This window comes from Zootoca vivipara, chromosome 13 (genome assembly GCF_965207765.1).
Source record: "Zootoca vivipara chromosome 13, rZooViv2.hap1.1, whole genome shotgun sequence".
Classification (NCBI taxonomy): Eukaryota; Metazoa; Chordata; class Lepidosauria; order Squamata; family Lacertidae; genus Zootoca; species Zootoca vivipara.
This window is the reverse complement of record NC_142596.1, coordinates 29,445,683-29,472,218: the sequence shown is the minus strand read 5'-3', so window position 1 is coordinate 29,472,218 and position 26,536 is coordinate 29,445,683. Positions and strand designations below refer to the sequence as shown.

At 47.6% G+C, this 26,536-nt stretch overlaps 1 protein-coding gene across 2 annotated transcripts in view; it reads left to right on the top strand.

Annotated features, from left to right (window-relative positions):
• The window catches only part of PRKCB (protein kinase C beta), a 195,706-nt gene that overhangs the window by 89,410 nt on the left and 79,760 nt on the right, over positions 1-26,536 (top strand). For both annotated transcript variants that reach the window (XM_035130770.3, XM_035130769.3), the window contains exons 4-6: positions 5,679-5,790; positions 10,570-10,698; positions 26,227-26,383. In XM_035130770.3, coding sequence (XP_034986661.1) covers positions 5,679-5,790; positions 10,570-10,698; positions 26,227-26,383 — 398 coding nt within the window. The remainder of the gene's footprint in view (positions 1-5,678; positions 5,791-10,569; positions 10,699-26,226; positions 26,384-26,536) is intronic.

Genomic DNA, 26,536 nt, shown 5'->3' with positions numbered 1-26,536 from the left:
GCGGAACCTCGACCAGGAACTTTCTACCTTCTACCTAAAATACACAAACCAGGAAATCCAGGACGCCCCATCATCTCAGGTATTGGCACCATTACAGTGGGTGTTTCCGGCTATATGGACTCTGTTCTGAAACCATATGCTATCAGTGCTCCCAGCTACGTACGTGACACCACAGATTTTCTGAGGAAAATACAATCTTTGAACAATCTTCCTAACAATACTATACTAGCCACTATGGATGTGGAATCTCTATACACCAACATCCCACACAATGATGGTTTACAAGCCATAAGGAACACCATTTCAGATAAAACCACAGCGGACTTTGCTACCAAACTCTGCCACTTTGTCCTTACCCACAACCACTTCAAATTTGGTGATGACCTGTTCCTCCAGATCAGCGGCACAGCCATGGGCACCCGCATGGCCCCACAGTATGCCAACATCTTCATGGCAGATTTAGAACATCGTTTCCTAGACTCCTACCCACTCAAACCTCTCTTGTACCTACGATACATTGACGATATTTTTATTATCTGGACACATGGACAACAGACCCTGGAAACCTTCCACCAGACATTCAGTGACTTTCACCCCACCATCAACCTAACAATGAACCAATCTATGCAAGAAATACATTTTTTGGACACTACTATAAAAATACAGGATGGACGTATAGACACCACCTTATACAGAAAACCAACTGACCGACAAACATATCTACATGCTTCTAGCTACCATCCCAAACATACCAAACAATCCATCGCATACAGCCAGGCCCTACGTTACAACCGTATCTGTTCCAACTCTACAGACAGAGAATCTCACCTAAGAGATCTACAGCAAACCTTTTTAGAACTAAAATATCCACCTGATGAAGTTAAACAACAGATCAACAGAGCCAGACTGATACCTAGGGAGAACCTGCTGCAAGACAGACCCAAAAAAGAAAATAACAGAACACCACTAGTCATCACATACAGCTCCCAAGTTAAAACAGTACAACGCATCATCAGAGATCTACAGCCTCTCCTGGACAATGACAGCTCCCTTTCTCAAGCTCTGGGAGGAAGACCTTTCATTGCCTACAGACAGCCACCCAATCTTAAACAACTCCTCACCCACAATAATACAACCACCAGACTTAACATGGACACTGGTACCAGAGCCTGCAATAAACCCAGATGCCAACTTTGCTGCCACATACACCCGGACAACATCATTACTGGCCCCAACAACATCCAACATACCATCTCAGGACTATTTAATTGCTCATCTTCTAACATTGTGTATGCCATCAAATGCCAACGGTGCCCTTCAGCTCTCTATATTGGACAAACAGGCCAAACCCTACGCCAAAGGATAAATGGACATAAATCTGACATCAGGAACCATAAGACTGAAAAACCAGTAGGAGAACACTTCAATCTCCCAGGACATTCTATACAAGATCTCAAAGCAGCTGTTTTATTACAGAGAAATTTCAGGAACAGACTGGAAAGGGAAGTTGCTGAATTGGAAATCATTACCAAGCTTAAAACCATGGAAGCACCTGGGATGAATAGAGATATCGGATTCTTATCTCATTATGCATGATCAAGCTTTCTTTAGCACCTCAGCCCAGGACTAATTGCAGCCATCAGCAGCCATTAACACCCATCTACAGGTTTACCACTCCCATCAGCCCATCTCCCATTCCCACCCACCCCCACCACCCTCTGTATATATATAGGGTCTGACACTTCTGTTTCTAGTGTATCTGAAGAAGTGTGCATGCACACGAAAGCTCATACCAAAATATAAACTTAGTTGGTCTTTAAGGTGCTACTGAAGGAATTTTTTTATTTTGCTTCGACTCAGACCAACACGGCTACCTACCTGTAACAAGTTTTTCTTTTGTTTTACTTGATCTAGTAAATTGATCTAGCTGCCCCCCTGCCCATCCCTTGGCTACCTCCATGCCTGGAGTGCACACATGCCATTTGCTACAGAGGAATTCTAGAGTCAGCGGCGGAGCATATGCCCACGCTGCCCAGGGCGGGCATGCTCCTGAGGGGGGGGGCGTGGCACAGAGGATGCCCTCCCAAGCACGGGATAGCTGCTCAGGTGCCCAGAGCAGCATGTGAGCCCTGCAGCCGGGGGCAGAGCGAGCCGCCCATGGCGGACATTTGGCACGCCACCTGCCCGCAACTCCCAAGCCTCCCCCAAGCTGTCAAAATGAATGCCACCCCCCTCAATGAGGGCACCCAGGGCAGTTCGCCCCACTGCCCCCTTCCTACGCCCCTGTCTAGAGTGCAGGTTTTCCCCCAGTGAGAAGCACTGCCCCTCAGTCCCAGAAGTGGAGGTGGAATGTCCCTCTCCTTGGCTGTACGTTTATGATGAGGTTGCTAGACTCAGGGCAGAACCTGGCTTTGAAAGCAAGCTCTGGGGCTGCTCCCAAAGGAGCATCACCTCTCAGATCAAACCCCAACCAGGATGTGCCAGCTTTCTTGGGAAAGAGCCCATCCATCTCTAGATCAACCTCTCCCAACCCGGTGCCTTCCAGATGTTTTGAATGGCAACTTCCAGCAGCCCTGGGGTCGTAGGGTTGTGGCTGAGAGGAGCTGCAGCCCTGGAGAGCACCAGGTTGAGTGGGGAGGCTGATTGAGAGGCTGCATAGATGGGAATCTCGATCTCGTGGTCGATGAACGAGGGGTGGTGTGCCATCTTAAGGAGCCTCTCCTTCCCCTCCCCTCCCCTTGTCCCTTGCTGCCAAGGAGATAAATAACTCAGTGTCGCAACAGACATGAAAAGCTGTGATGGGAAGCATCAGGGCAAATCAGGCCAAATGAAAGCGAGTGCCAGCCAGCCTCAAGGGAGCTGTTGTGGAGGGAGGAGAGGGGGGTGGGTGGGAAGACCATAAGAGAGAGACAGGGGGAGCTTGAGCAAAACTGGGTTCAGAAAACAAGGGAAGAGGGAGCCCATCTGCATGCATCCTGTTATTTTCCTCTACTGAAACAGGTGGGGGAAGGTTCTCCCCCCCCCCACCTGCCCACTCCCAATCCTACCTGGGCAGTGGGAACTGCAGGGAAGCAGTACACAGAAGCAGTAGTAGCTGCAGGCCTTTTGCTTCTTCTGTGAGGTGTCATAGAATAGTAGAATTGGAAGGGACCCCGAGGGTCCTCTAGTCCAACCCCCTGCAATGCAGGAATCTCAGCTCAAGAATCTCTGGCAGGTGGCCATTCAATCGCTGCTTGAAAACCTCCAGTGAAGGAGAGCCCGCCATCTTTAAACGGAGTCCGTTCCACTGTCAAATACCTCTTGCCATCAGAAAGTTCTTCCTAAGGTTTAGTCTGAATCTCCTTTCTTTCTGCTATTCCTGCATCGCAGAGGGTGGGACTAGATGCTTCTTTGGGTCCCTTCCAACTCTATATTTCTATGATTATCTGATTCTAGGCTAGGGAGGGCTACATCCGTGGTCCCCCAAATATTGACCTACCACCTTTTCACCAAATTCAGGTTGGTGTTTAAGTACATCACTTGCCTTAAAAAAAGAATACTATCTCCCTTGGAAGCGGAGATTTCTCTAAGTATGCTCTGACTTAATGAATGCGCTTTTTGTATCTGAAGGTTTGCTGAAGACAGGTTAATTGCTGTTAACCCCCATTTTCTCAGGCGTCTCATTACCCAGCTGCTGGCTCAGTCGTTAAAAGGAGCATCTTCTGAGCATTTATGAATTTGAAAGAGGTTTGCTTTGGGGTGAAGCCTCTGAGTTTTCCGATGCAATTAACTTTCATCGCTGCCCGTGCCCGATACGCTGCACTTAAGCAGGTTGAATTAAGTGAAGTTCCATTAGTCCCCATCTCCCTAATGTTGCTCGTTAGTGGAGAGAGAGAGAGCAGCGCATTACACTGATTAATGCAGGAGAAGAACGAGGTTGAAAAGCAAGGAGGACCCCACGGAGTGGACTCCGTTCAACTCATGGACATCCAATGAAGCAGAATTTTGGAAGATTTGGGAGAGATAATTCCTCATTCACACAGTGCAGAGTTAAATACGGAACTCACTGCCACAAGAGCAGTGTTGCTTACCAACCTAGATGGGTTGAAAAGGGGATTAGAGAAGACCATTGAAGGCTACTAGCTATGATGGCTGTGCTCTGCCTTCCCAATCAGAGACAGTAATGCACCTGAATACCAGTTACTGGAAACCACAGGAAGGGAGAGGGATCCTGTGCTCGGGTCCTGCTTGCGGGCTTCCCACCTACGGGGCCGCCTCTCCTAGTATGCCCCACAGAGGACCTTAAGGTCCACAAATAACAACATTTTGGAGATCCCGAACCATAAGGTGGCTAGATTGGTCTTAATGAGGGCCAGGGCCTTTTCACTATTGGCCCCAACTTGGTGGAACGCTCTCTCACAGGAGACCAGGGCCCTGCGGGATTTGACATCTTTCCGCAGGGCCTGTAAGACAGAGCTGTTCCGCCTGGCCTTTGGGTTGGATTCAGTCTGACCCCTGTGTTTTCCTCCCTTATGGTTTTGATTTGGGCCATTTTAAAATGAGGCTGCTTTTTTTAAAAAAAAAATTAAATTGTATTTTAACCCACGTTTTAATCAATTGTTTTTCTTTCTTTTATGTCTTCTTGTAATTTTATTGATGTCAGCCACCCTGAGCCCAGTTCTGACTGGGGAGGGTGGGGTATAAACAAAATTATTTATTTATTTATCATCATCATCATCATCATAATCAATATTATTTGGATAGCCAATGTGAGAACAGGATGCTGGACTAGGAGGAGTGATTGGCCTGATCTTCTTATGTCCTTCTGTTCTTAGTTTAGGTGCCTTGCTTCACATCCCTCCCCAGTTCTCACTTTTCTCATGAAGTCTTTGTATTGTTGTTGAATTTGTATCTTGTCCTCCTTTCAAGGAGCCTCAGGGATGTCTGCAAGGTTTGCTAATTCCCCCTGCCCTGCATTTTATCCTCAAAACAACTTTGTGTGCTCAGTTAGGTTGGGAGATAGCAGCTGTTCCAATACAGTGGAACCTCGGTTTACAAACGTGATCCGTTCCACGGAGGCGTTCGTAAACGGAGGCATTCGCTCCCCGAAGGCACGCTTCTGCGTGTGTGCAAAGCGCTGATAGAGTGCTTCTGTGCGCGCTGCGCGGATCACTTCTGTGCATGCACAAGCTGTGCAGATCGCGTCTGTGCATCCGATGCCGCGGAACCCGGATGTAAACACTTCCAGGTCTGCGGCGTTCATAAACGGAGGCGTTCGTAAATGGGACTGTTTGTAAACCAAGGTACCTCCGTTTATGAACGCCGCAGACCTGGAAGTGTTTACATTTGGGTTCCGCGGCATCGGATGCACAGACGCGATCTGCACAACTCGCGCATGCGCAGAAGTGATCCCCTGGTGCTTCCTCTTCCTGCTGCTTCCCCAATATTTCCCAGCTTCTCCCCTCTGCAGCCTCTGAACTATGACCTTCTGCAAACCACTGTTCTAAATCTATACTGTCCTCCTGTTCTCAGGAAGGTTCAGGAGATGGTGGAGCAGTGGCCTCCACCATTTCTCCTCAGTCCAGCCCCTGACACATATATATGTAATGTTCTTGATGCATATCAGTGACTTCCATTTATAGGCAAAGCCCAGCACTTAACCAATCATTCCTTTCTACTGTCTTGTCTCTTTTCTCCAGGACCCACGGAGCAAACACAAGTTCAAAATCCACACATACTCCAGCCCCACCTTCTGCGACCACTGTGGATCCTTGTTGTATGGACTCATCCACCAGGGAATGAAATGTGACAGTAAGTCCAGTGGCATTGAGAGAGATATGAATCAATCACAGCATCTGATTCACAATTTTCGTTGTGGGTGCAGCAAAGTCCTTATGATCCCACTTTATCACCCCAGAGTATTGTGGATTAAGTGTTTTGGGAGAGTGGGGATTTAATGCACTCGGTGCTAGACTTGGCTGGTTTCATCATCCTTGTGAAGCAAACCACTGGCTGTTGTTGTGTTGCTTTTTTCCAAAAATGAAACTTGAAGCTATTTACAAAAAACCCCCGAGCATTAAAAATGAGTATATATATATACCAATTCAACCGTCCAGACCACACCACTAACATTCAGTTGTGGAAGGGTCGTAGCCTATTGGTTAGAGCATCTGCCTTGCATGCAGAAGGTCCCGGGTTCAATCCCCAGCATCTCCAGGTAGAGCTGGTAGGGAACCCAGTCTGAAATGCTGGAGAGCTGCTGCCAAGCAGTGTAGACAGTGCTGAACTAGAAGGACCAAGGGTCTGGTTTGGTATAAGGCAGTTTCATATGTTCCTAAAATTAAGATCCAAAGGCCTGGCACCAAAAAACAGCCAGTAATGCTGCCAGGCATGCCTCCATGGCAGGGCGGAGAGCGGCCCATAAATGAAGGGCCACCCTCAGCATCTCCCTCGAGGGCCTCCAATGAAGAATGCAGGGTCCATGTTGGGAGAGGCACTCTTGAGCTATTGGGGAGCCCCATCAGGTTCAATCCCCAATGATATCTCCAGGCCAGAAAGGGAGAGAGCCTTGTCCGAAACCTTGGAGAATCACTGCTAGCCAGTGTGAACAATGTTGAGCTAGATGGACTAAAGTCTGGCTCTGTATATGGCAGATTTTGGTGTCATATTCAAATCAGCCCATAATTCTGAATCATCGGGACTGGGATCCTGCCTTGTTTTTAAGAGTGAAGCTATAGCTCAGTGGGAGAACATCTGCTATGCATGCAGAAAAAGTCCCAGGTTTAATCCCCAATGGCATCTCTAGGTAGGGCTGCGAGAGCTCCCACCTGAAACCCTGGAGCATCTGCTGCCAATCAGTGTAGACAATACTGAGCTAGATTGCTATGCCGTTTACTGAGTCAGGACCATTGGCCCATCTAGCTTAGCATGCCAACGAGGGACCTTCTGGATGTTATGGACAACAATTCCCATTGGACCCCTCCAGCAGGGATGGTGGCAGTTGTCTTCCACAGCATCTGCAGGCGCTGCTTTGGCTACTGGTTCTCTACATCTCCCAGCAGTGTCCCTCCAGAATTTTAAACCATTTTGAGCCTGGGGCCTTCTGAATGCAAAGCAGATGCTCTAACCGCTAGGCTACAGCCTTCCTGCTACCTCTCACTTCCCCCAGACAGTGACAGAAGCAGGAGCTGGTCTGCTTGCTTCCTCCCCAGGACGCAGCTGCTACCCTCCTCCACTGCTAGACCAATAAATCTCGCATGTTGACCTTTTCCTTCTTTCAATGCTACCACACCCTTTGATTAAGGCCATGAGTCTACTTGTTTGTGCAGAGCTGGTGTGGTCAAATCCACCAGTGGAGGCTTTGCTGTGTTTACAAGAAAAGGAAATCTGAGTGAAGCCTCAGTTGCAGGAAGTGGAACAGGCAGCCGTGAAGATGTTGCAGCCTCGCGGTTGCTGGCGTTTGTTTGTATAGCACCATCCAAGGACAGAGAAGAAAACACAAGCAAAGGAGACATGTCCTTGTCTTGAGCCCCTTGCAATTCAGATTTCAACAGCAGAGGAGACAACTGAAGGGGAGGGAAGGAGGGAGGGAGGAGTATGGAAGGAAGGAAGGAAGGAAGGAAGGAAGGAAGGAAGGAAGGAAGGAAGGAAGGAAGGAAGGAAGGAATAATAATAATAATAATAATAATAATAATTTATTATTTATATCCCACCCATCTGGCTGGGTTTCCCCAGCCACTCTGGGCGGCTTCCAACAGAAATATTAAAATACAATAATTTATTAAACATTAAAAGCTTCCCTAAACAGGGCTGCCTTCAGATGTCCTCTAAAAGTCTGGTAGTTGTTTTTCTCTTTGACATCTGATGGGAGGGCGTTCCACAGGGTGGGTGCCACTACCGAGAAGGCCCTCTGCCTGGTTCCCTGTAACTTGGCTTCTTGCAGCGAGGGAACTGCCAGAAGGCCCTTGGCACTGGACCTCAGTGTCCGGGCAGAACGATGAAGATGGAGACGCTCCTTCAGGTATACTGGACCGAGGCCGTTTAGAGCTTTAAAGGTCAGCACCAACACTTTGAATTGTGCTCAGAAACGTATTGGGAGCCAATGTAGGTCTTTCAAGACTGGTGTTATGTGGTCTCGGCGGCTGCTCCCAGTCACCAGTCTAGCTGCCACATTCTGGATTAATTGTAGTTTCCGGGTCACCTTCAAAGGTAGCAGTAGTCTAAGTGAGAAATAACTACCGTAGAGCATGCATCACTCTGGCGAGACAGTCTGTGGGCAGGTAGGGTCTCCGCCTGCGTACCAGATGGAGCTGATAAACAGCTGCCCTGGATACAGAATTAACCTGCGCCTCCATGGACAGCTGTGAATCCAAAATGTCTCCCAGGCTGCGCACCTGGTCCTTCAGGGGCACAGTTACCCCATTCAGGACCAGGGAGTCCTCCACACTTGCCTGCCTCCTGTCCCCCACAAATAGTACTTCTGTCTTGTCAGGATTCAACCTCAATCTGTTAGCTGCCATCCAACCTCCAACCGCCTCTAGACACTCACACAGGACCTTCACCTCCTTCACTGGTTCTGATTTGAAAGAGAGGTAGAGCTGGGTATCATCTGCATACTGATGAACAGCGGAAGGAAGGAAGGAAGGAAGGAAGGAAGGAAGGAAGGAAGGAAAGAAGGAAAGAAGGAAAGAAGGAAAGAAGGAAAGAAGGAAAGAAGGAAAGAAGGAAAGAAGGAAAGAAGGAAAGAAGGAAAGAAGGAAAGAAGGAAAGAAGGAAAGAGAATTAACAAGGGATGCAGCAATTCAGGCAGAGGTGGTGGCAAGCTCAGATCAGTGGTGGGGCCCAGCTGAATTTAAAGATAATTGAACATCTGAGGAACAAGGAGATCCAGGATTCATAGAATCATAGAATTGTAGAGTTGCAAGGGACCTCCAAGGGTCCTGTAGTCCAACCCCCCTGCCTCAGTTACAGGGAGGGAATAGGGAAGGACGGGTTCCAGTGCCGCTTCTCCTACAATTGGGGTACAAGAAATGTGGCATACAGAAGATCTAGTTCCCAATGCAGTGCAGAGCCAGTGTGGTGTTGTGGTTAGAGTGCCAGACAAGGACCTGGCAGACCAGGGTTCAAATCACAGGGTTCAACAGCCTCACTAACCTACCTTGCAAGGATGTTGTGGGGATTAAATGAGATGGGGAGAACCATGGACACCATGGGGGGGGAAGGTGGAGTATAAATGCAATAAATAAATAAATAAGAATAAGCAGAAAGAACAGCAGAATCTATTGCCCTGGTTTGCTGGGGGCCCTTCCCAGATTCACTTGAGTTGATCTTTGAGCTTTCTCTCTGCAACAAGGAACGCTTGGAAAAAGTGACTTCTTTGTACAAAGTGAGAGCTGGACTTTACAGAGGGGGTGGGGTGGAAGGCTCTTATGGGGGGTGGAAGAAATGCTGCTCCCTCTCAGGATGAAATTGCTGTTGGGGGGGGGGATGTTTCACATGGATCGGGTGTAGGAAGACCTCTAATGGTCACTGTGTAAATTACAACCATCCTCTTAAATGGTTTATTTATTGAATTCATATTCCACTTTTTTAACTATCCGTGGCTTTTTAGAGTGGGTGGGATGCTTTAATGCATTCTACCCCCTCGTTTTAATGTATGCATGTTTTTGTTTTGGGTAACTTATTTTTTAAGTCGCTTAGAGTTGCCATGGCAAAAAATGGCAGCTAATGAATCTACTTAATGAGAATAATTCTGCAGAGTAGCTCTCTAGGGCCACTGCAATAGAGATGGTGGAAGGAGAGATCTTAGAGGAGTTGATGGATATAAATGAGGTGGGGCAGGAACTCATCAGATCTCAAAGCCCACAATCCTCTAGGTGTCTGATGGCATGTAGGGGTTTTTAGATGGTCAGACTAGGGCCTGGGGAAGACTAGGGTTCAAATCCCCACTTGGCCATGAGGCTCACTGGGTGACCCTGGGCCAGTCTCTGCCTCTCAACCTACCTCACAGGTTTCTTGTGGGGATTAAATGAAGAGGGCGAGACCCATGTGTGCCACCTTTAGCTCCTTGGAGAACAAAAAGTAGGCGTATAAGACGACTGGGCGTATAAGACGACACCCAACTTTTCCAGTTAAAATATAGAGTTTGGGATATACTCGCTGTATAAGAAATACGACCAGGCGTATAAGACGACCCCCGACTTTTGAGAATATTTTCCTGGGTTAAAAAGTAGTCTTATACGCAGGAATATACAGTAAATAAAAATTTCCAGGCATAAGTCAGGGGAGAATCTAGTATGTGTTCAGAAATACAGTAAACCGCAGCAGAAACCTATGTGGCATCCCATTAAAGGAGATGGATTGCACCTCTAAGCCACGCATAGGCAACCTTGGCTCGCCAGATGTTTTGGAACTACAACTCCCATGATCCCTAGCTAACAGGGCCAGTAGTCAGGGATCATGGGATCATAGGCCAAGGTTGCCTATGCCTGCTCTAAGTCTCCCAAGGAGGCTTGATGGCAGCAGAAGCACAATGTGTTTTAACCCCATATTGGGACTTGAAATCTCTCCTTCCAATTCTCTCTCCACCAGCCTGCATGATGAACGTCCACAAACGCTGTGTGATGAACGTACCGAGTCTCTGTGGCACGGACCACACTGAGCGCCGGGGCAGGATACACATCACGGCGGAAATTGAAAACGAGGTCCTCACTGTCGTAGGTGAGTCTGGGAGTGGGTGGTTTGTTTTGTGGTTCCTTGAGGGAAAGTTCAGGGGCAAAAATGTCTTGCCTCCCTTGTTCCAAGGAGCTTTCAAAAACTAGCATTGAACTGTTTGTGTGTACACCCTTGTGCAAATTAATTTAAACAAACAATGTAGTGTATTGTACAAAACTCACATATACGTACATTAGTAATGGATATGACCTCCGCTATTTTTGAGCAGCATTTGAACACAGTTTGGCATGGAGTCTACTGGTTTCGAACAGTCACTGTTGATTTTCGGATTCCTGTACCACACTTGAATCAGTGCCTGAATGAGCTTCTCCATAGTCGTACAGTCTACAGCACAGAGGCGACTTTTGCATATAGCCCACAAATTCTCAATGGGATTTACGTCCGGAGAATTCCCTGGCCAATCAAGTACCTGTATTTGCTGCTCTGTCATGAATTTCTTCACCGCTTTCGATGTGTGACAGGGGGCTAGGTCTTGCTGCAATATCCCAGTACCGTCAAGACACCTCTTTTCCAGCTCTGGAATAACTCTCTTTCATAGAACCTCAATATATTGTGGCGGAGCGCATCAATCCTTCTATTGGCTGCAGGCTTCCGACACCATAATGATCAACTGACTTTTCGTGTTTGTTTTGAGTACAGGATTACGAGTAAGGGACCAACTGCTTAATGCGGCGAAGGTGAAAAAATGTCGCCTTAGCTGTTGTAGTAACCTGCACTTCCATAGAAAGGGAGGCATCAATGATTACACCCACGCTCTTAAAGGAAGGCAATGGCACTAAGTGGGCCCCTGCAAGAGAAGGGAATTGTTCCCTCATCCCCATGCCATCCCGACCCAGCCAGAGGACCTCTGACTTCGAAGGATTTAGTTTCAGTCTAAATTTTAGGGATTTGGGCTGCAAGCCATTTAGGGCTTTATATACCCGGTGGCGCTGTGGGCTAAACCACTGAGTCTAGGGCTTGCTGATCAGAAGGTCGGCGGTTCGAATCCCCACAACGGGGTGAGCTCCCGTTGCTTGGTCCCAGCTCCTGCCAACCTAGCAGTTCGAAAGCACGTCAAAATGCAAGTAGATAAATAGGAATCGCTACAGCGGGAAGGTAAACGGCGTTTCCATGTGCTGCTCTGGTTCGCCAGAAGCGGCTTTGTCATGCTGGCCACATGACCTGGAAGCCATACGCCGGCTCCCTTGGCCAATAATGCGAGATGAGCACGCAACCCCAGAGTCGGTCACGACTGGACCTAATGGTCAGGGGTCCCTTTACCTTATACTAGCACTAATCCCTTGGAAGTGTGTGTTCCAAGTACAGTATATGAACATAAAAAGAGCCTGCTGGATCAGGCCAGTGACCTATCCTGTCCAGCATCCTGTTCTCACAATGGCCATCCAGATGGCTGTGGGAAACCTGCAATCAGGATTCAATCTCAAGGGCATTCTCCCCTCCTGCAGCTTCCAGCTTCTCTTTCTGAGCAGAAGACACAGTCAAGATACATTTAACCACTTCATGCCTCTTGAAGCAGGAGGAAAAGGGTGTTTTATTGCTCCAAGTCTTCCCCACCTCCCAAGCAGCTGCTCCTCCCTCCCAGCTGCATGAGCAATTGCTCCAGCCTACTATCTGTGATCTCTTGGGTTTTGGTGTCCTGAAATGACCTTAGCATGTTTCAGATGTTTTGTCTTAGACAAATACTGTGGACTACTGCTCCTCATTCATTCATCCAAACCAAACACTGTTCTTCAGAGCTTTGGGTCTGTGGTATGAAGTGCACAGAGGAAAAGTATTTTAGGACTACTGCACAGAGGAATTAAGTGTGAGATGCTGTTGCTTCTTGAAGTGAGGAGCTAATTCCCTGTTTCTCACCATTGCACACCTGTCCTCAGTGGGAATTAGTGAGAGGAATCTGAATCACATTTCCTGCAAATATAAATCTCTATGTGCTTTACATTAAAAAAAAACCTCGATGCAGATATACAATACAGTAGTATCTCGGTTTAAGTACACAATTGGTTCCGGAAGTCTGTACTTAACCTGAAGCGTACTTAACCTGAAGCGAACTTTCCCATTGAAAATAATGGAAAATGGATTCATCCGTTCCAGACGGGTCCGCGGAGTACTCAACCTGAAACGTACTTAACCCGAAGTATGAGTGTAATTGGTTTTAGAAGTCCATACTTAACCTGAAGCATACTTAACCTGAAGCGAACTTTCTCATTGAAAGTAATGGAAAGTGGATTAATCTGTTCCAGACGGGTCCGCGGAGTACTTAAACTGAAAGTACTCAAACCAAAGCGTACTTAAACCGAGGTATGACTGTAATGATACAGTGGTACCTCAGTTTATGAACACAATTGGTTCCAGAAGTCTGTTCATAAACTGAAGCGTTCATAAACTGAAGCGAACTTTCCCATTGAAAGTAATGGAAAGTGGATTAATCTGTTCCAGACGGTCCGCAGAGTACTTAAACTGAAGCGTTCATAAACTGAAGCGAACTTTCCCATAGAAAGTAATGGAAAGTGAATTAATCCGTTCCAGATGGGTCCGCGGCGTTCGTGAACCGAAAATTCGTAAACCGAGGTGTTCGTAAACCGAGGTTCCACTGTACTTACCGTGTTTCCCCTATTTTAAGACGTAGTCATTATATAAGCCATAGCAGGATTTTAAGCGTTTAGGAAATAAAAGCCATACCCTGAAAATAAGCCATACCTCCGAGGAGCGAGACCGCTGAGTGCCCCAGCCAGCCAGCGGGACCCAGCACGCTGGCCGCGGCAAGAGTATAGAAAAGCAGTGCCCCGAGCCTCTGGGAGCTGGCAAGAGCAGGAGGCGGCTTGCCAGGTCGGCATCCAGCAGTGCGCGCGGAGCACCCCGAGCCTCTGCGAGCAAGCAGGATGAGGAGGAGGCTTGCCGGGTCGTCGCCCAGCAGCGCGCACGGAGCGCCCCGAGCCTCTGGGATTGTTGTTGCTGCTGCTGGGTGCCGGAGGCTCGGGGCGCTCCGCGCGCGCTGCTGGGCGACGACCCGGCAAGCCTCCTCCTCGTCCTGCTGGCTCTCAGAGGCTCGGGGTGCTCCGCGCGCCCGAGCCAGCAGCCTGGCCTCTCTTTTTTTGCCTGCCCGAGGCGGCCTGCCGCCCCGCCACCGGAACCGGCGGCTGCAGAGCGGAGCGCTCCGCAGCGCCAGGCGGAGCACAGCGGCCTGGCCTCTTTTTTTTCTTTTTTGCCTGCCGCCCCGCCACCGGAACCGGCAGCTGCAAAGAGGAGCGCTCCGCAGCGCCAAGCGCTCGGAGCGCCCTGCAGCGCTGGGCGGAGCAAAGCGGCCTGGCCTCTTTTTGTTTTTGTTTTGCCTGCCGCCCCGCCACCGGAACCGGCAGCTGCAGAGAAGAGCGCTCCGCAGCGCCGAGGGCTCGGAGCGCCCTGCAGCGCTGGGCGGAGCGCAGCGGCCTGGCCTCTTTGGTTTGGATTTTTTTGCCTGCCGCCCTGCCACCGGAACCAGCAGCTGCAGAGAGGAGCGCTCCGCAGCGCCGGACGAAGCACTGAGCCAGCGGCCTGCTGCCTTGGTGCCTTGGTGCCTGGACCCAGCTGCTGCTGCAGCGCCGCACAGAGCGCCCAGCAGCACCCCAGCCAGCTGCCTGGCCCCTCCGAGGAGGCCTTAAGGTACAAGACATCCCCTGAAAATAAGACACCGTGAGTAAAAAAAAGAATAAGACGGTGTCTTAAAAAGGGGGAAACACGGTAGTACCTAAAAAAGTCCTATCACTACAAACATAACCAGTGGTGTCAAGTTTCAGGGAGTCAAATAACTAATAATATTTCTGCAGTCGGGTCCCTGTTTCCTAGAGCTGCCTAGACAGCATGAAAAGGCAGCTTCTTAGCCAATGAGAAGATGTCTTCTCACCCTTTCTGGCCATTGGAGCCAATCAGAGTGAAAGGAAGAGAGTCAACCACTGAGGATGGGCTTCTAGGGTCACTCCGGAGAAGGTGCGTAGGGAGAACACCAAGGAGGAGCTGTTGTGTATGCTCCAAAGTTAAGCATCTAGGAACACTGAAAAGATGAGGAGATTCAACTTCAAGAGAACGGGGTGCAAGTTCTGTTTGCTACAAAGGAAAACACAACTTGAAGTGTCTCTGAAATTAGATATGGGAGCATTCGAAATTATTTGCCTGTGGATGTGCACAGAAAATGTGGAGAGTTGCATTGATCTTTGCAGGGCACCCCTAATTATTATTATTGTATAATTATAACATTATTACATCATCTTAGAATATTGCATCATCTGAGAAAGGGCATGGCTGTGGCTACGCTTCTGAACATTACGCTAATAATCAGGGATTGACAGCTCATTTGACATGCATCAAAATTTAAATGAGCATGAAACTCACCAGTGGGTCAAGAAAAAATATCCCAATCATTTCACATCCCAAAGTAGCTCCAAAGTTGAAATTAGTACCTAGAAATTCTCTCCTGTCAAAAAAGATAACAACAAGAAGCCCTCTTATGCCTCAACCTCTCAGAGCTGGAGGGTGGGGCTGGGGCAAGGCAGGTAAAAGCAGGTCACTCCCTGATGAACTGCATCATGATGGCAACACTGAATATTCTACACGTTAACTTCTTTGGAGGGTAAGAACTATTTGTTTTAGCAAAGTAGAAACTTAGCATTTCAGTTGGTCCAAACATTCACTTGCCAGCTGTCAATCATGTTTTATTCCATTACTTCTCCCTGGTCCTGAGCACTGCTTCGGCACCTTTTTTATTTTACTTGTTTTTTACTTCTACTTTTTCCTCCTTCCTAGATGAGGTGTGGAGGAGAATTTCATTTGGTTCCTATTTTTAGGCCCCTCTGGCCCAATTTGCACCTCCCAGACTAATCTGCTTAATTATCCTTCAGAGTTTGCAATATAATTTTTTGCGATACCAAAATGTGTGTTTTTTAGGTTAATAATGTTTATAAATGCATACACTGAGATACACATGGTAAAATGCATACTTAGGTACCTACACAATACACTTATGAATAAATGCCTATGACTCTGAGATGGGTGGGTCCATTCCTCAATACCACCCACGAAAGGTCCATGCTGTGATGGAGTGCTGGCACAGTCATAATTTGCTGTGCGATGAGCTCCCAGAGGGCGGGCGAGTGCAGTGTGAGCCAGGAAACAAATATTCTTACCAGGAATGCTTAACAGTCATTGAAAGGGGGAGTTTTGGCTCATCTCTTGGGGTGGGGGGGGGCATGATAAACAAAAGCTGCAATGCATGTTTCTGACGTAGTAGTGCTGTACCCAAGCCAAGGGAGGCGTCATGAATTGCTGAGTAAAGGCAAAGCAGGCTGGCTGGCTCATCTTGAATCATCTCCAAGAAATGGCAGTTGTAGGTCTGGCAATTGCTGAATTATACAGCAATTGCTGCTGTTCCTTTTTTCAGTGCATCTGAAATTCCAGCATGTAATTTCATAGCTCTGTAGAGTTAGACGGGATCTCAAGGGTCACATCTAGTCTGACCCCACTGCAATGCAGGAACTGCAGTTGAAGACTCATTGACAGATGGCCATCCAACCATGGCTTAAAAACGTCAAATGAAGGTGATCCACCTGATTGAAGGTAGTCAATCAGCTCTTACTTTCAGGAAGTTCCTCCTAAGGTTTACCACAAATGCATCTGCCCACACACCTCACTTTTTAATGAAATAAAAAAGGAGGAGCCTTGCATTATTATTATTATTATTATTATTATTATTATTATTATTATTATTATTATTATTATAATACCCCACCCATCTGGCTGGGTTTCACCAGCCACTCTGGGCTGCTTACAGTACATATACAAACATAGTAAAACATTAAACATTAAAAACTTCCTGATATAGGGCTGCCTTCCCAGGTTCAATCTCCCATATCTCCAGGTAAGGCTGAATGTCTCCCATCTGAAATCCTGGACAGCCACTGCCAGTCATTGTATACTGTACTGAGCTAGAGATGGACCAATGACTCTTGTGAGGCTCCTTCTTGTGTTTAGTCCTACATCTTGTGGAGTTGATTGGGTGGGTTTATTTCACAGGAATAGTACTGTCTTTCCAGAGCAGCCTTTCTAAGCTTGCTGCCTTCTAGATATTTTGGATTTACAACTCCATGCTGGCTGGTGCTGATGGAAGCTGTAGTCCAAAACATCTGGAGGGCACCAGGTTGGGGAAAGGCTCTTCTCAACTGTTCCCACTGGGTCTTTTGGAATTTTGTTTTCCAGGAAAATGCGAGGCTGCCTTCTGCAGAACTAAGCCTCTCTCTGGGAGGCAGAGATGTATCTAGAGTGCTCTCTTGTGGCATTGGAAGCATAGAGCATGTGTAAAGCCAGGAAATCCAAAAGCCTTTGTTCAAAAGGACGGAAAGCATGTCTCATCTATGGTGAATCTTCAGAAGGATTTGTGGGTTAGCCATGTGGCCAATCTGGATGCCCAGATCAAGGGCGTTTCTCAGTCTAGCCCATGGGTAGGTAAACTAAGGCCCGGGGGCCGGATCTGGCCCAATCGCCTTCTCAATCCGGCACGCGGACGGTCCGGGAATCAGCTTATTTTTACATGAGTAGAAGGTGTCCTTTTATTTAAAATGCATCTCTGGGTTATTTGTGGGGCATAGGAATTCATTCATTCTCCCCCCCCCCCAATATAGTCCAGCCCCCCACAAGGTCTGGAGGACAGTGGCCCGGTCCCCTGCTGAAATAGTTTGCTGACCCCTGGTCTAGCCCTAGTACTGGAAGCCAGCCCAAGAAATCTGTGGTGCCCACCCTTGGCACTAGAAATTGGGAAGGTCTGAATACCAATTGCTGGAAAGTCCAGGAGGGGCGAGTGCTGATGTGCTCACATCCTGCTAGTGGGATTCCTCTGGGGCTTCTGGTTGGCCACTGTGAGAACAGGATGCTGGGCTAGTTGAGCCATTGACCCGACCCACTAGGCACTTCTTAGGTTCTTATGGTCTTGCATTTGAGTCCTGATTGTGGGCTCCCACAGGCATGTCGTTTGCCACTGTGAGAACAGGATGTACTAAGTTACCGTCCCATTAATGCAAGGATTTATGTTTGTGCAACAGGACTCTCCCCTGTCTCCTTCCCCCATGCACCCCCAATCCTCTGTTCCCCCAATCCTCTGCACTTGTGGGAAAAGTTACTTACTGATATTTTGGATATCAAATTAGTACAGTATTGGAATTCAAATTGCAATGCAATAAAATACAATATAACAAATAAAAGAAGCAGTAAAGATACAGTTAAAGCATCCAGCACAGTGCAGTACAATTGCTACAATTTTAAAATCCTTAAGTGGTCCAGCCAGAGCCTCAGCAATTTTCGTCCGTGGGAGGGAAAGTTTGGGACTTGCAGATATCTAAGCCACCCCTAACCGACAGAGATCTGAACGTGATTTACAATTTATGTTTTAAAACAAGAAAATTCAATATAAGCTTAAAACCAAAATTAAAAGTCAAGCTGTATCAATGCATCAGATGAATATCCATCAGCTATAGCTGGCTCCAAGGCAGAGCATCTGCATGGCATGCCTCAAGTCCCAGGTTCAATCCCTGACAGTTCCAGCAAGGGCTGGGAGAGACCCCCTGGCTGAAAGCCTGGGAAGCTGCTGCCAGTCAGTGCAGACAGTACTGAGCTACATGGACCAATGATCTCGCTCAGTGTAAGGCTGATTTCATTCTTACTAATGAACTATTGATCACAAATAATTTCTCCCCACCAAAGGTCTGGGTGAAGAGGTAAGTTTTTAATGGGCACCGAACCCAACCAAGGAAGGCAGCAGATGTATGTCTGAAGGCATGGAGTTCCATAAATGAGGAGACACTACAGTGTAGATTGTATCCCATTTGATCCAAGTCCCACCCACCTGCCCATCAGCTGATGTCGCTTCAATGGGCAGGTGACATCAGCTGATGGTCAGAGGGTGGGGATCAATTCTATCTTAGCTACATGTGCTAGTTCCCCACAGGAAACTGGTGCACTCAGTCAACGCAGAATATTTTAACACACAACACACCCGTATCATCTGCTGATGAGCAGCGGTCAAATTCTGTCCATTTTGGCAGGAGTCAGTGCAACCCTCTTCCTGAATCAGGTAACCAACACTAAAAGAATTCCAGTTCCAATACAAGCACCTTCCTTCCTGCAGTATTCACAAACTCATTGAATTGTAGCATTGGATGGGGCCCCCAAGAGTCATCTAGTCCAGGCATAGGCAAACTCCGGCCCTCCAGATGTTTGGGACTACAATTTCCATCATCCCTAGCTAACAGGACCAGTGGTCAGGGATGATGGGAATTGTAATCCCAAACATCTGGAGGGCCGGAGTTTGCCTATGCCTGATCTAGTCCAACCCCTTGCAGTGCAGGTAAAAAGGTAAAGGGACCCCTGACCATTAGGTCCAGTCATGACCGACTCTGGGGTTGCGGCACTCATCTCACATTATTGGCCGAGGGAGCCGGCGTACAGCTTCCAGGTCATGTGGCCAGCATGACAAAGCCGCTTCTGGCAAACCAGAGCAGCACATGGAAACGCCATTTACCTTCCCGCTATAGCGGTTCCTATTTATCTACTTGCATTTTGATGTGCTTTTGAACTGCTAGGTTGGCAGGAGCTGGGACCAAGCAACGGGAGCTCACCCCATCACAGGGATTCGAACCGCCAACCTTCTGATCAGCAAGCCCTAGGCTCAGTGGTTTAGCCCATAGCGCCACCTGGGTCCCTTGCAGTGCAGGAGTCACAACTAAAGAATTGGTGTTATATGATGCAATTAGCTGTGATGCTCCAAACTCAGGCAGCTGCACTCCACACTTCTTGCAGCTTCTAGTCTGTCTTCAAGGGGAGCCGCACGTAGAGTGCATTGCAATGAACTGATCAGCAGGTTATCGTAGTGAGTGGGATTAAATTTTCTTTAATTGAAAAGTAGGAAATTGTACATCCTTCTGCTTTGTTGCAACAACTGATGTGGCTAAAGGGTGAGGGTTAGAAGGATTTCTGAGTTTGGCAAGAACTGGGGTGCTCTGGCAGTGGAAGTGAGGGATGCAGTACAGCAGCGGAAGTGGGGGTAGGGTGCAGCAATGGGTTGGGGCAGAAGGCAGCAATTTCTGTTTCATCTCAGGTGGCAAAACGGGAACAGGCTGCCCCTGGGAATACCTACAACTCTGATCAACCCCAACCAACATGGCTGGACAATGCTGGGGCTGATGGAAATTGCAGTCTGAAACATCTGGAGGGTGCCAGGTTGATGAAGGCTGCCAATTATAATTCAGAACCCCCTCTGGTTCTCCATGCAGTTTTCACCGTGGAATAAATTCATCGCTCCTGAAAAAGGAGCAACAAGGAGACCCTTTCACCACCTTTTGCAAGCCTGAGTGTGAAAACAAAATAACACAGTGTGCTAAGGGATATCTAACCATTGACTAGTCACTTAATTGGCCACTAGTTCCTATGACTTAATTAAGGGGTGACCTCGAATGCCCAACATTTGTGATTAAGAAAATGACTCACTTTGTGGTGCAGTCGCAATATCAGCCCATAGATGGCAGTGCTTGACTTCCAGAATCTTTTAGGGCTTTGATTGCCTGGCGTTTGATTTCAAAAGCCACCAGAAATGGCTGGTGTTATAGGTCGTGTTGTAAGGCTTTGGAAAGAAAGCACCCAGCCCCCAATCATCTCTTTGATGCAGGCAGCTTCACTCGGTGACTTAAGATGAGCCGAGGAGGAATCTTCTAAGCTTGCCTGTGTGTCATCTGATTTGCTTTTCTTGTTACAAATTCCTTATTGTCAATTCCTTCATAAATATAGAGTGTGGTATCTACATTGGCAGAATCCCCGGCTTCCTCCTGCCCCTGAAGGTCGCAGATCAGCATTTGAAAATGTTTTAGCTGCCTCTGTTGACTTCAGAGGGAAAAGACTAAACCAGGGAACGAATAACAAAGAGCCTTTGTGGTATCTTAAAGATGACTCAACTTATTGTGGCAGAAGGTATGAAATCTCTTGCTCTTGCTGCAATCCACTAACACAGCCACCTCTCTGGAAATCATTTGCACGTTCTTCAGGACCCTGGACAGTAACTGTGACCTGTGCCTTGTTCTTTTCTTGACTCTCCAGTTTCACTGAGATCTCTGCTATCATGCTTGTCAGAGCAAGGAAGTTATACCGGTAGCTATTGCTGGCCCCCCAAATAAACCTGAGACAAACAGAACCAAGTGTGCTTATTTTGAAAGGTTCAGAATTCTATTTTGCCGTGTGTGTGTGTGTGTGCAGATTATGCCTAATTTCTAAACTACAGTTCACAGGATTCTTTTCAAGGGGGGATGTGCTCAGAATGTGATCCCAAAGTCAGCTGCTGGAGCAAGTTATCTTGGAGCTGTCCAACTTCCTGCAACTTCAGCCTGACCCTGTCTCCTTCCTGACACCTGCCTAAGTCATTTCTCTTGCCCCCACTCATGGTCAGGAGAGGATAGCCTAGTTTATGCAAGCATTCGGCTCCCTTTCCATTTAATTTTATTTAGGTGTATGGAAACGAGAGCCAGTGTAGTGTAGTGGTTAAGAGCAGTAGACTCATAATCTGGGTGACCGGGTTCGTGTTTCTGCTCCTCCACATGCAGCTGCTGGGTGACCTTGCTAGTCACACTTCTCTGAAGTCTCTCAGCCCCACCCACCTCACAGGGTGTCTGTTGTGGGAGAGGAGGGGAAAGGAGATTGTTAGCCGCTTTGAGACTCCTTCGGGTAGTGATAAAGTGGGATATCAAATCCAAACTCCTCCTCCTCCTCCTCCTCCTCCTCCTCCTCCTAGACCTCCTCCTCCTCCTCCTGTTCTTCTTCTTCTTCTTCTTCTTCTTCTTCTTCTTCTTCTTCTTCTTCTTCTTCTTCTTCTTCTTCTTCTTCTTCTTTCCTCAAAGGAGATGTGTGGTTTTAAGGATTCCTTCCAACCCTTCTCCAGTTTGGATCATGGTCTAGGTTAGAGAAGGACCCTCTTCCATCTTGAAAGATTTACAAATCTCAAGGGACACTGCTGTGGGTACTCTGATGCATGGTGGAGCATTTTGTGGTGATGGAGAGAGAGACGTCTCTTCCTTCTCTAGACTCTCGTTGGTGCCATTGCCAGCACATCCTTCAGAGTTAAATGCAAGCAGAAGTGGAAGATTGGGAGGAGGCTTTGGGGGTGGGTGAGAGTCCACCGTGTCTCACTTTCCAAGTCCCTAAGATTGGTTCAAGTGATGAGTTGATTTCACTTTGACTTTGATGTGTGGGGAGAAGAATTGGCTCATTTCCAGATGAAATAGAGGATCAGCTGGTCGTTCTCACTTATCCCTAATTGTATTAGATTTGGATTTGCTCTGTTGGTAATGGTTAGCATTTTGATGACTTTTGTGAATTGTAGTTAAGGCAAGCCACCTTGAGTGCTCTATATAGGAAAAGGAGGTCAGGGTTAAAATATTGATACACAAATCCAGAAACAGTCTTAGGAAATGCTCCTTGACTGCTGAACCACACAGTTCGAAATCCACACATTCCCATGTTTCAGGGGAAGGGAATCCAACTGCAGAAAACATCCAGTCCATTCTAGTTCCACCGAAATGTCACCAACACAGCCCGGAGTCGCTCCTTATTGCTTCACAAATCCCAAGGTTGATCCCATGAAACTGTAGCTCGGTTGAAGAAACACATGGAAGAAATGCGTCATTCTTTGTTTTTGTCCCGTGTCCCTAGGTTGCTGGCCATTTTGCCACCCGACATCATTCTGAAGGGCAAATCCATTTGGCAGTTCAAGGTTAATCTGTCCCTTTCTCATGTGGGATTGGTTCTTCCTGCACAGACCTGATACTTGCTAATTGAATGAGTTGATGAAGTGAGTTGTTGGCCCAAACTGGAACAAATTATGCAGCAATTAGATAAACAAGCTAGAAATGCATTAATTAATGTGCACCGGCCCAGGAAGATGCTGCTGTAAGAAGGGTGGTGCATTTTCCATTATAAATATATGTGCAAATTTATTCTTCTGCAGTGTATTAATTACAAGTTATAACGAATGGTGGCACTAATCTTTCTTCCACTTGCTTCATGGAATTGACTCAATCTTCAATGCCCAGATGGGGCCATCCTCACATAATACCACTGCTGGGAAGAAGGGGAAGGCAATGGACTACATTGGCTGGGTTCTATCTCCTGTTTTTTTTCTGGATCCTTTTCAGAATCTTATCCCTCCCTGGGACTTTGCATCATCACCTTCAGTTGCCCCAAGGTGGCAGTGGGAGGCTGCTTCACCGTTTGGGAATAACTGCCCCAAGTAATGAAGGTGTGCTGTGGCATGCTTTTCCTTGCTTGTTGATGGAGGCTGTCATGTTGGGTACATGTGTTTGCCTTCATGATGCACTAAGCAGAAGTTGACCCTGGGGAGTTAGAAGTTGCAGATTTGGAAAGCACTGGCTCCTCTGTTTTTTTGGAAGAAAGAGCAATGATGTAGAATAAGGCAGGCTCAATTCAGCTGGCAGTGGTCCGGAAGAGAAGAGGAAATACGGCTCATGTTAAACTGCCAACTAGTCTCTATTTCCATAATGGAAACTGAGGCTGACAGCTGTGAGCCAGTCAGAGAGGACCTGCCAAGCTGGGGTTTGCATCCCCACCCTGTGTCCAGTTTTCCATCCATGTGTCTGGACTTTGTATGTTTGAATGGAGGAGATAATTGATTCTCTGCAAACAGGCATGTCAGTGCAAAATATCCAAATTTCACATCTACACTCATGGGGTCTGAACTGGAGGTGACTGTTGAGGAATGAGACCTTGGGGTCATAGTAGATAGCTCAATGAAGACCTTGACCTTGTGTGCAGTGGCTGTGAAGAAGGCAAATTCCACTCTGGGGATCATTGGGAGAGCAATTGAAAAACAAGACTGTCGCTATCATAACACCATTATGCAATTCTGTGGTGTGACTGTGTTTGGAATACTGCGTACCATTCTGATTGCCTCACCTCAAAAAGTATATCATAGAGTTGGGAAAGGTTCAGGAAAAGGCAATCCAAATGATCAAGGGGGTGGAGAGACTCCCCGATGAAGAAAGGTTGCAACCTTTGGGACTTTGTAGTTTAGAGAAAAGGCAACTGAGAGACGACATGATAGACATTTATAAAATTGTGGATGGCGTGAAGAAAGTAGATTGAGAAAAAACTTTCCCCCTCTCTCTCCTAACACTAGAACTTAGCAGACATCCAATGAAGCTGAATGCTGAAAGGTCCAGGAAGGCAGATCAAAGGAAGGACTTCTTCATGCAGTGCATAGTTAAAGGATGGAACTTGCTCCAAAGGGAGGCAATGGTGGCCATCAACTTGGATGCCTTTAAAAGAGGATGTAGGAGAGGTCTCTCAATGGCTATTAGTCACAGCAGTGATGCTTCTGAAGACCAGTTGCTGGATACTGCATGAGAGGAATGTGTTATTGTGCTTGTATTCCCTCAGGCACCTAGTTGGCGTCTGTGAGGAAAGGATGTTGGACCAGATGTGCCATTGGCCTTAACAGCAGGATGTCCTTAGGTTCTTAGAGTTTGTTCACAAGGCAGCCCACCGATAACGTGGAGTGCAGGGACCTTTCCCAGGTACTGCAGCACCATCACGGTTGCTCCTGGAAATTTCAAGCTCTCCTGCCTGTCTTTATATTTTAATGATGCCAAACATGCCTCAGCTGTCAATCCACTTAGGCGGCAATTACCTTAATTGAGGCTTTTGACAACCAAATCGTGGGCAATTCTACGGGTCAGCTTGGCGTCAGGTAGATGATTTCTTCCTTTCCCTGTATCTTCTCGTGCAGAATCTCTAGTGGCTGCATCTTCAGGGTTGGCCTGAACATAATTTCAAAGAACTATGCTGAGTGGCTTCCATTTTGGAAGCCCTTGCTGCGGTGAAACTTCCAAAGGGGCATTTTGCAAGCAAGGGAGTCCAAGAGTCCATCCTTTCAGGGATTAACAAGGTATGACATTGACATATGAACATAATAAGAGCTTGCTGGATCAGGCCAAAAAGGGCCCATCTAGTCCAGCATTGTGTTCTCACATGAGTTCTGGTGTTATGAGAGAGGGAGAAAAACTTTGCTTTACCCTCGGTGTTTCCAGTATGCAAATGAAAGATACAGAGTGGATAATAATAATAATAATAATAATAATAATAATAATAATAATAACAACAACAACAACAACAACTAGCTGGCCCGGCCATGCGTTGCTGTGGGGTTTTGTGTTAAATGGACCTTTTTCTGTTAAATGGACCTTCAGAGTCTCCCTTTAGAGTCCCCTCACCTGCCCTGTCCCAACCCTGACTCCCCTAGTCTAAGTTTCAAAAATAAGATTCCCCCACCCACACATGTTCCTGAAAATGTCCCCACCCCCCACTGCTTTGGCTGACTCAGGGTCCTACCTCCCCCCTCATGGCTATGTGTTCCCCCCTCTCTTTGTTGTGCCTCATCCCTGTGATTTCCCCCACCCCGTGAAAGGCACATATTATGTTTGGTTTTGCCTGTGGCCTACCGGGCAATGTTGTGGCCTACTCAGTTTTCCCTGCTGGGCATTGCTGCAGCCTACTCAGTTTTCCCTGTCCCAACCCACCCACCACCCACACTGCTTTGGCTGACTCAGGGTTCTTTCCCCCCCCCATGGCTATGTGTTCCCCCCTCCCTTTGTTGTGCCTCATCCCTATGACTCCCCCATTGTGAAAGCCCCATATTCTGTTTGTTTTTGCCTGTGGCCTACTGGGCAATGGTGAAGTCTACTCAGTTTTCCCTGCTGGGCAATGCTGCGGCCTACTCCTGTCCCAACCCACCCCTCACTGCTTTGGCTGACTCAGGGTCCTCCCCCCACCCATGGCTATGTGTTTTCCCCTTCCTTTGTTGTGCCTCATCCCTGTGACCCCCCCCCCCGTTGTGAAAGGCCCTATTCTTTTGTTTTTGCCTGTGGCCTACTGAATGGTGCAGCCTACTCAGTTTCCCCTGCTTGGCAATGCTGCGGCCTATTGAAAAAGCCGGGCCTTGTTGCTGCAAAAGGACTGTTTTCAGTTGGTTGCTGTGGAATTTTGTGATGTCATCTGGCGGCGCAGCTTTGGAGGCGGCAGCGTGCGACCTGCCTTTCTGTTGGATGCTGCTGGAGTCTTCAGAGCTTCTGGTGGTGATGTCTAATTTGGGCACCACTTTTTTGTGTTTAATCATTATTTTAGGTGTGAAAGATGTGGGGGTTTGGGGGGGGAGGGGAAATTATGCCAGATCCCTCCCTGATGGGCATGGAACGTTGTGGCCAAATTTGTTACATTACAGTTCATCAGTTACGGAGAAAGGCTGTGACCTCTGTGCGCGCAATGCCAATAATAATAATAATAATAATAATAATAATAATAATAATAATACTTTTATAATTTCCACCCTGCCCATCTGGCTGGGTTTTCCCAGCCACTCTGGGCAGCTTAAAGCGCTCTAGGTGGCTTGCAGGATGCCTTGGCCCTTTCCCACTGAGTCTTTCCTCTTTCCCTTTCCAGTACGAGACGCCAGAAATCTGGTTCCAATGGATCCCAACGGCTTGTCAGACCCGTATGTGAAACTCAAGCTCATCCCTGACCCAAAAAGTGAAAGCAAACAGAAGACTAAAACCATCAAATGTTCTCTGAACCCTGAGTGGAATGAGACCTTTAAATTGTGAGTACGGCTGAATGGCAACCTTTGACATCTTCTGACAGGTTCCTGGGACTCAGTTTCAACTTGAAACAGAAAGGGTGGGGTGGGGTGGGGTGGGGTGGGGCTGGCTGGTTGGCTGGTTGGCTGGTGACCCTCTCCTTTGCTGCTGCTCCA